Source organism: Stigmatopora nigra, chromosome 4, assembly GCF_051989575.1.
Source record: "Stigmatopora nigra isolate UIUO_SnigA chromosome 4, RoL_Snig_1.1, whole genome shotgun sequence".
In the NCBI taxonomy this organism is placed as follows: Eukaryota; Metazoa; Chordata; class Actinopteri; order Syngnathiformes; family Syngnathidae; genus Stigmatopora; species Stigmatopora nigra.
The window spans coordinates 16,280,068-16,290,805 of NC_135511.1; the positions used below are offsets into that span (position 1 = coordinate 16,280,068).

Consider the following 10,738-nt stretch of genomic DNA (forward strand, 5'->3'; position numbering starts at 1 on the left):
TTTTCGGTTATTGACACGATGAGTTACGAACAAGTTCCGTTCCTGGGCTGGATCACAAAGCGAAGATTTCTCAGGTTTCACCAGAATGTTGAAATTTAAGTCCAAATACTTCAATTAAATATGTTAGAATTAAAAAAAATATATTGGAACTTACAAGTACTTCTGAGAGATTGATGGACAAGGAGTGGTGGCTAGGACAGGTACTGCATGTACGGTAATGTGTGTGAACACAAAACTGCTTTTGATAGAAGTATACATAAAGTAAAAACATCACATTTATATTAGAGATTTGTCAGATTTTACCAGAATGTTGAAATTTAAGTCAAAATACTTCAATTAAAATGTTAGAATTAAAAAAAGTGGTACTTACAAGTACTGCTGAGAGCTGGATGGACAAGGAGCAGTGGCTAGGACTGGTACTGCATGTACACGAAGGTGTACAAGTTTGGATTTTATTTACTGCGCGCCATGCGATTGCTGCTGCGCAGAGAAGACGACAGTAGTGCGCAATTGTGGGAATTGAGGGAACATTGGACATGAGGTCTGTGTCAACACAAAAATCCTACTTACAAGCTGCCCTATTAACTAACCAAAGTGTGTGAATCAGTTCATTTTAATAGAAGTTGAACTAAAAATAAAAAAAAAAGTTCATTTTCAAATTCTCTTTCCCTCGATTAGCATCATGATGGTGAAACCGGGAGTATTTGCACGCATATTTTACTGCCATCAAGCTTGGGGCTCTTGGTTGAACTATATTTGCAGTGACAGCTCCACTGGAGAAAGTAATAGGGGCTTTCTGAGGAAGACTGAATATGGCTTCAGGGGCTTTACATTCTCATTGAAAAGCAATATACTCTATGTACAGTATCTACTTATGGGAACTGTGCCTGAAGCATAGCTTGTTACACAAACTAAATATTTGTTCTGTCTGTCTCAGTCCACTGTCAGACCAGCCTAAAACAACAGTCAGGACTTTATTATTATTTTTTACCTTTCTTGGGGAAACAAGGGCTTCATTTGTCTAGAGTTTGACATGTTAAAGAGTATCTTTTTTTGACAACTACTATATTTTCACGACTATAAGGCACATTTAAAAGTCTTAAATTTTCTCCAAAATAGACAGTGCGCCTTATAATCCAGTGCGCCTTATATATGGAAGAAACAGAAAACCACAAACGAAAAACCACCACTGTCGGATGTTAAAAAAACACAAACGCCTGAACTGAGACACTACGGTTAAATATGCAGATGCCATCTTAGTTTACAAAATCTTCCATCATAAAGCTCCTCCCCCACTGCATGATTTTATACAAAAAAAATCCAAAACATCAACAATGGCTGGTCTAGAGGTGAATGTGTAGTGAGTGCTTCATACCTGGAAGTCAATAGCAATTACCATATTTTCACGACTATAAGGCGCACTTCAAAGTCTTACATTTTCTCCAAAATAGACAGTGCACCTTATAATACAGTGCGTCTTATAATACAGTGCACCTTATAATACAGTGCACCTTATATATGGAAATAATGTAATTCATTGAGGTTGTGCCTTATAATGCGGTGCGCCTTATAGTCGTGAAAATACGTTACATAGCATTTGCAGGGAGAAAAAAACAGAACAGTAGTGGTGTGGTTTGCCATTGTTGTTGGTTTTTTTGTTGTTTATTCAGCGCAGGGAAAAGGGAGTGTTTATTTTGTTTGTGTCCTATTCTCAAGGGAAAACAAATGGTTCCTTTTAATAAGTATCAAAGTGTATTTTGTTCATCTGTATGTTGCGGTTTGTTCAGTTGTCGTTTTGTTGTTTTTGGTTTCAAAGTGGGAACTCAATTTGTATTTGGATTTGACAGAGTTGAAAAGTAAAAAGCTGGCTTCTGATAAAAAAATGGGAAAAAAACTAGCCATTCTCCATGTCAGCCATATTCTTTTATAACACAAAGCATCAGAACATGCCAGATAGACTCTTTTGTTCTTCATATTTCACTAAAAAAGCACGATCACCTGCCTTTTCAACTCAGAGCAGATGTGAAGACTAACAATGTCTCCTTTTCACTCTCCTCCCGTCTTTCTAGGAAATATCAACGACTGCTCGTTACATTATTACTTTTTCCTCCTGGCTGGGATTCAGGGTGTCACTCTTCTCATCTTCCTCATCGTCACTTTTAAATATGATAAGCAGAGAGGCCGAGCAGGAAGCAAAAGACAAAGACAAATCTCATCTTGACACTTCCAGTAAGATTCCTAATTGTTTCCATTGGTATTTTTTGCTTAAATTTTATCAAATCCTGAATTTTTTACACTCATAGGAATGAGTAAATATTGATGCTATCGTGCAGAAGAGTTTTAGGGGGGGTTTTATTATTATTTTTTCTTAAAATTTCAGGTGATTCGAAAAGACAGGAGCTATATCATTTTTAAACCTGCCTGTTTACACCATTTGTTGCCTTTATTTGCACTAGACTTGCAATTATGACATAAGATTACCGTATTTTCAGGACTATAAGGCGCACCCTCAATGAATGACACATTTACATTTTTTTCCATATATAAGGCGCACTGACTATTTTGGAGAAAATTTAAGACTTTTAAGTGTGCCTTATAGTCCTGAAAATACGGTAATATCATAAAAATCTAAACTCCCATTGTCAAATGCAGGGTTTTTTTTTAATAGGGGGTAGAAAACAACCATAACATTTCATTTTTAGTCATTATTCAAGTTAGGGAGAATTAGGAACAGCTTTAATTCTAAGTTAAATGTAAAAAAAAAATCAGTTTAAGGATATAAAAATAGGAAAAAGTTAGCCAAATGTTATGCAGGTTAATCCGGTGCACTTTAAAATGGTATTTTTGGCAATTCCTATTCAAAATGTGTTCATTTTTAACACATACGGGTGTGTACAATTTTGCATCTCCGACTTCTCAAATATGTTTTTGATTGAGTTGCGCAAATATGAGGCCAATTTCCTTTTATAATGATTGATTTTGGCTTGATTTAAATGACAAAACTGAAGTATTCTCAATTTTTATATACACTGTTTACCATCCAAATTATTTTATTATTATTGACATTTCACAGGTCGCTATTTTTTTAAAAATCCATTTACACTCTTGACCTTGGTCTGAAATCATGCACAATCAGTCTAATGACTGAAATAATTTATAGCTATGCATTATTTGCTGAATATACTTTTTCGTAACCATTTAGAAATATGATTGGCAAATACTATGCAGTTTGCCATTAAGGATAACTTTATATTGTAAACTTTTGCAATTTATGTGATGCTCTTTTAAGGTCGCTTTTTTAAAAATATTTTAACTTGTTAATTCAAAGTTTATATTTGAATTGACTGGCTAAATATTTTAACTTTTTAATTCAAAGTATATATTTGAATTGACTGGCTATACTGTGAAAACCAAATGTTCTAATAGAAATCCTATTATTGAATTTATGAGTATTATTTCATAATTTTGAGGGTTGGGGGTAAGCTGCAATAGTCATGGTCAGTTTGCTTATAAAAATTATCAATATTAATAACTGGAAATATTTCAAGAAACCACTGAAATACACGAATACACGAAAAAACTCCCTGGAAAATACTGGTTAGAAAAGTTTATCCAAAACTATGCATAGACTTTTTATTATTATTTATGTTGTGTTTTTATTTTTGTTAAAAATACTCGTCTTGGCACCATTTTTGTTTGATTTGGAAGAAATCTGCTGTGGTGTTTTTATTTTCTGTTTCAATTTCTGTTCAATTTTCTCCAAAATACGTAAGCTCTCAATGCATAAAGATGACTTTTATGCATTTAAAACTGCCTTTTTGAGAGCTTACATTAGTGTTTACATCACAGCCGACTTAATTTACTTACTTTTTGTTTTTGATCGATTAAAAAAATGTTCTTTTACATGTTATGTGACTTTATGTGTGTCTTTATTTTCTGTGTTTATTTTCTGTTTTGTGACTGATGATATATTTGACCATTTGAATATTATATCAGTTGTCAGAGGGAAAAAAATACAATAGATAAGTCACAGGCCCAGTCAAAATACACAAAAAATGGGATTTATCGTCCGAAAAATACATTCACTCTTCATAATTAGTTTATTTAGGCTAGTACTGACAAGAACAAGATGGGGGATAGGCCTTGGGCTAAAGGCACAATGAAAAATAGAGTAAGATTGCATTATAAACCCCTCACGTGTATTTCACGTGTTACATCTTAATTTCATCAGGCACAAACCGAAATGAGTGAATTGTCAGAAATTCTTTAATGTAAAAGCCTCACGGTGACAAGGTTCGTCGGAGACAGCGCTTTCCTGTTTTATCCAATCAGTAAGTCGTCGCCAGTGAGAGTGCCGTCTGATGTTTGAGTAACGTTCTCGCCTCGGGCTTCGAAACGGAGACTGTTGCGCGGTGCTTTGCATTACGTTGTTGGGAAATTTGGCGATAAAGCGTGATGGGGAGGGTTGCTTTTGAGAACTTGCAAATAAGGTTTAATAAAGAAAAAACTATATTTGGAAAAGCGCAATTCATTTTTAGGGGTTAAGATTGGGAACAGGTGTCAAAGTGGCGGCCCGGGGGCCAAATCTGGCCCGCCACATCATTTTGTGTGGCCCAAGTCAATGATGAGTGCTGACTTTCTGTTTTAGGATCAAATTCAAATGAAGAGTATAGATGTATATTAAATTCCCTGATTTTTCCAATTTTAAATCAATAATTGTAATTTTTTAATCCATTTTTTCTGTGTTTTTAGTTCAAAAATATTTGGGAAAATCTAAAAATATATATAAAAAAATCTAAAATAAATATTGTTTTAGATCTATAAAAAAACGGAATATTCAGGGCTTTTAATCCAGTTCTTTTAATCCATGTATTTAAAAAAAAATCTAAATATTTTATCTTAAATTGGAAATGTAGTTAAAGAAAACTGAGTAATAATAGCAGAATAACGAGGAACACCTGGACGAGGCAAATTTCTGGTGGAAGCTGATTGGGCAAACATAACAAATTGATGGATGTAATTGGACAATACAAAAACAAAATAACACAGGTGAATGAAGTCAAAACTGAAACCGCTTTAGCCTTACAATGTTGATTATTTATGTGGTCATAGATGTGGAACTGAAATGTAATATTCACCTTTTATTGATAAACACAAATCAATGTTACGCTTTATGAATGCCATTCCCATTGCATGTGAGCCACTAAAATCATTTACAATTTGATTTGTAATTGTATTACGGGGGCTCACCTGCCTAATGAACTGCGGCAGATGCTGCTGACAATGTTCCTTCAGTAATTGGCGGATTAGTGGGTATCAGCAGCACGATAATTAAGATAAACTACTGCCAACGCAACGTTTAAGAATATTGCCCAGCAGACGTCACCATTATGTGTGCTAATCACTGACGTTTACAGAAGCCTAATTATCTTATCAGAGCTGTCTTTGTTCATTTATATCCTGAAGGCTTTTTTTCCCCTCAAAGCTAAAGGAGATATTACTTATCCGAAAGATGGAAGTAAGGTCATGGGGTTTTTCATTCACAGGGAAAAAGAAGTAGTAGATATATATGCTCTGTTTTGGACAGGAACAGAATAAATATAGATTTTTTATTTGTATTCATTAAAGGATGCTCGGATGTTTGGTCGCCGGACGTTTGGTCGCCCGGTCTTTTGGTCGCCGGTCAAATGTACTTAGATATTAAACAGTACTTAGATATTAAACAGTAGTTGGATATTAAACATTACTGAGATATTAAACATTACTTAGATATTGAACAGTAATTAGATATTGAACAGTACTTAGATATTAAACAGTACTTAGATATTAAACAGTACTTAGATATTAAACAGTACTTAGATATTAAACAGTACTTAGATATTAAACAGTACTTAGAAATTAAACTCTCTCTTAGATATTCAACAATACTTAGATATTAATCAGTACTTAGATATTAAACAGTACTCTGATATTAAACAGTACTTAGATATTAAACAGTACTTATATATTAAACTACTCTGATATTAAACAGTACTTGGATATTAAACTACTTGGATATTAAACAGTACTTGGATATTAAACAGTATTTGGATATTAAACAGTACTTAGCTTTTAAACAGTACTTAGATATTAAACAATACTTAAATATTAAACAGTACTAAGATATTAAACATTACTTAGATAGTAAACATTACTTAGAGATTAAACTGTCTCTCATAAATATAATTTTGAGAGCTGGTTTCAACAGTAAACTCTCTGTCACCATTTGACCGGCGACCAAAAGGGACCAAAAGACTAGAGACCAAACGTCCGGTCACGCATTAGAGATGCCATTACAGTGCTTGTGCTAATTGAGAGTATTTGTGCTAGCAGAGATTTTGTGTACTCGCAATGAGTTGAGTCTCGGACAAGAGGAAAAAGCGCTTGGTAACACAACAAAGGACTTCGATTTATGGGTGAGTACAATTCTACTTTCTTCTTAATGATTGCCGTTATGTTGAAGTTGTACGGGTGAAACACAAAAGCAACTTTTCATTGGCATCACATCATTTGCTAGTTGATCAAAGCAGTTACATCAAAATAACAGAATACTTAGCGCTTGGTACATTTCCATCCATATGCTGAATCTACTCATCTTACCTTTTTGGCTAGGATGGAAAAGAAATAGAGGATTATATCCGCAATGTTCCTTTTTGAAGCAATTTTCTTTACAACACGGTACAATTTTTCAGATGAAATGATTGAATTTCTTGGAAAAAAAATCAAAGAAATCACTGGTCGCCTAGCAATGATACTAAGAAATCTTCCTTAACTCTGGAAAATGGTAAAATTAGATTAAAACAGTATTTTTTGGTCTATTTGACCAAGAAAAATAACTCCAGTAATGTCTGATAATATACTGAATTCAGTAAAATACCACCTGATGTGACAGTGGAATTTTTAAATGACATTTTCTCGTCTCAAGGGGTAAAAAAAAATACATCTCCATGATTTTATGAGCTTATATGAAACATTTTCAATCCAAGTTATGTTAGAAAACGCTCGAACTGACATCCACGCCTACCCAGGTTCGCCTTAGACATGGCTTACAGCTAACCCGCTACAATAACGATACAAACAGCAGTAGCCCTCGTTAAGTCGCATGCTTTCAGGTGAAAGTTGATTGTACCGGTTTCAGTCTCCTGGCAAGATTTTTGCAGAGCAGCTTGACTTTCATAAGAAGGAACGTGTCTTAGAATAAATACAGCTCACCTTCCCGTATTTGTGGCAGGTTTCTTTTCGTAGCCCTTTGACCTTCTCTTGTATTGTAGCAGGTAGGAATACATTCTGATTTGTCTTGGTTTATATATATATTGCGGCCTGACTGGTGCTCCGGGACTGATGGTGACAAGGTGGATAGGGTTCTAGCCTCGGCTGTAAGAAGGATTTAAACAGCAAATGCAATTGTGTTTTGGCCTTTGGCTTGGAGAGTCGGGCTCGATATATCTTTGTACTGACTACGGTTGTACGTCTCGGCTAGTCAGCAGGAAAAGTTTGCCATTTGTTTGGAGTGTTTCTTAGGTCGAGTGGTATACCGGAAACCTGATATGACTCTTCTTGCGATTTGATTCAGTCTTGCAGAGCCACGTGATTTAAATCCGATGTTTCGTAAATCTACGAACTGTATAATTCCGCACTGTTCCTGAATACGGTTGTATATCTTGACCTGTCATTATTTGGAGTGTTTCTCAGGTCTAGTGGTACATCGGAATCCTGATATGGCTCTTCTCGCGATTCGATTCAGTCTCGCAAAGCCACGTGATTTAAATCCGATGTTTCGTAAAATATCTGACCCGTATAATTCCGCACTGTTCCTGACTACGGTTGTACATCTCGACCTGTCAGCAGGAAAAGTTTGCTCCCTTATTCGGAGTGTTTCTCAGGTCTAGTGGTACATCGGAATCTTTTACAGGTATGACTCTTACTGCGATTCGATTCAGTCTCTCACAGAGCCACATGATTTAAATCCGATGTTTTGTAAATATCAGACCCATATAATTCCGCACTGTTCCTGACTACGGTTGTACGTCTCGGCTAGTCAGCAGGAAAAGTTGGCCTTTTCTCAGGTCTAGTGGTACATCGGAATCCTGATATGACTCTTCTCGCTATTCGATTCAGTGTCCCAGAGCCACATGATCTAAATCCGATGTTTCGTAAATCTCCCACCCGTATAATTCCGCACTGTTCCAATTGGCAGCGTTCCCTCATTACTACGATCATTAAGTCTGTAATAGATGGAATCTTTTATCCTTGGAATAAGCAGCACCACTGAAGCTGTTTTCAGAGAATGTATTAATAAATATTGTTGTAAAATATTTACCTCGAAGCTAGTTTGCCATCAATTTTTGACTCAGTTTTAAAATGGTTGACATTTTTTTGGTTCGATTGCCAGTGACATTTTTCGATGGAATTAGAAGCCGCAGTGCTCTGACGTAAAAAAAAAAATAAGCACAGTGGGGGGGGGGGGGTCACAGGAGGAAAAAAAAAAACAAATCAGGCAGCGAATCATTTGGAAATTGCTAACAGAGTCCACAGGGAGAACTGCTGAGCATTAGTGAGATCTTGTACTCACATCATTAATTTCATTAAAAGTCCATTTAAGACTGTGGCCTCGGGGAGCTCCTGTTCACTTTGATTCCAGGGAAATGTAGCGTTAGCTGACCAAGTATTCACTTCCCATCCTCCAAAAGAATGGATTCATTATTCTCCAGTATTATTTTTTTTTTCGAGTCCAACCCGAGGGGTTGAAGATAGCAGAATGTTTTATTTTTTACTGAAAAATGGTGCTGGTTCCAAGGCAGGTTTTTATACATGATTTAAATGATGAAAATGAGAAGAATAAATAAATAAAGTATTCAAAAATAAATTAGAAAGACTTGCGTATATGTATAACTTTAGATTTTGTAAGTAAAGATTGCTTATGTAGTGGTTTGCCTCTGCATAGTCGAATCTGATGGCATAATTAATAATAAAGTTCATGTGGGCCGGACAATTTTAGATATAATATTTTGATTTTTTTTTTAATAAATGGATTAAAAAACTGGATTAAAAGCCCTGAATGTTCAGTTTTTATAGATCTAAAACAATGTTTATTTGAGCTTTTTTTATATATATATTTTTAGATTTAGCAAATTATTTTTTAACTAAAAACAGAAAAAAAGACTAAATAATTACAATTGGTTTAAAAGGGGGAAAATCAGGAAATTTAATATACATCTATACTTTTCATTTTAATTTGATCCTAAAACAGAAAGTCGGCACTCATGATTTACTTTCCCGGGCCGCACAAAATGATGCGGTGGGCCAGATTTGGCCCCCGGGCCGCCACTTTGACACACATGGCGTAATTGGAAGGAAGGATTCTGGCGTAGGGTGAATGACTCAATAGAAAACAGTAGTCAAGACTTGTTGTCTTTATCATGTGATGCCTATTTATTGGTACCCATGTCATTGTCACCAACTCTTCATTGGCAACTTTGTCTCTAGATCAAACTAGTTTTCAGTAAAATATCTTAATAAAAACAAAAGAACCAGCTACTTACCAGCTGCTCTACTTCCTTCTCAGGATTCAAATAGTCGCTTTGTGCTTTTTTAGCTTTATTTTACAAGGAAAAGGACGACTGGTTGTGGCACAGTGAAATCCAATCTTATCAGATTCAGTAAATTACCCCCTCAGGTCTTAGTGGATTTTTAATTGCAGGGACTCTCATCTATCATATGCCTTGTGGACAACACTTAAATCTTTCCAGACATCCCTGCCGTTCTTCACCCTTCACAGTCTGCTAGCTAAGCAGAGCAGCCACCCTGTCAATTGTCTCCTAAAGGCTATTTCTTTGTGAATGGAAGTCCGACAGGGGGGTCCAATCCAATCATTATTCCTTATTCTGTCTAATAGGGACGTAGCAAGTCTTTCATTTATCGTACATACAGAATCACATTGTTTTATTTTGGATATCTATAATCTGTATAACGGAGCGAATACTTGCATACTATAGACTTTTGTATCCGCGGTCACTATCATTTATTCCCAGACAAAGTGGATTGGACATCTAGCTATGTCACTGACAGCTAATTTATTAACAAGGAAGTAACCCCAAAATGCTCCAAATCAACAAGATGTAACCTGGAAATGGCCTAAAATTAACAGAATGTGGTTGACAATGTACATGAAGTGATTCATAAGTACCTTAAACTTAAGATGGGAGAACTGGCTTATCGTTTGGTGCTATTTGGAACTCCCAGTCAGACTGAATTGGACATCTTGTGCCAACAATGGCAACCAGTGAGTTGATTTTTTTGTCCAAAAAATCTACCATTACGGCCCACATTAGATCCAATTACCGTATTTTCACGACTATAAGGTGCACCGCATTATATGGCGCACCCTCAATGAATGACATTTTTTCCATATTTAAGGTGCACTGTCTATTTTGGAGAAAATTTAAGACTTTTAAGTGCGCCTTATAGTGGTGAAAATACGGTAATTGCTATTGACTTCCAGGTATGAAGTACTAATACACAGTCACCTCTAGAGCCAGCCATTGTTGATGTTTTGGACTTTTCTGTATAAAATCTTGCAGTGGGGGAGGAGCTATATTATGGAAAATTTTGTAAACTAAGATGGCATATTTAACAGTATTGTTTCAGTTCAGGCGTTTGTGTTTTTTTAATATCCGACAGTGGTGGTTTTTCGTTTTCT

At 35.5% G+C, this 10,738-nt stretch overlaps 1 protein-coding gene across 2 annotated transcripts in view; it reads left to right on the forward strand.

The window, feature by feature from the left end:
- The window catches only part of slc15a4 (solute carrier family 15 member 4), a 67,942-nt gene that overhangs the window by 18,672 nt on the left and 38,532 nt on the right, over positions 1-10,738 (forward strand). Inside the window, exons 9-10 of one of the 2 annotated variants that reach the window (XR_013326068.1) lie at positions 2,070-2,229; positions 6,373-6,455. Coding sequence is in view for 1 of the 2 variants with exons in the window: in XM_077714794.1 (XP_077570920.1) it covers positions 2,070-2,221 (152 nt within the window). In the remaining variant the exon portion in view is untranslated. Of the gene's footprint in view, positions 1-2,069; positions 3,911-6,372; positions 6,456-10,738 lie in introns of those variants that run through there. The other variant, XM_077714794.1, reaches the window with a different exon arrangement.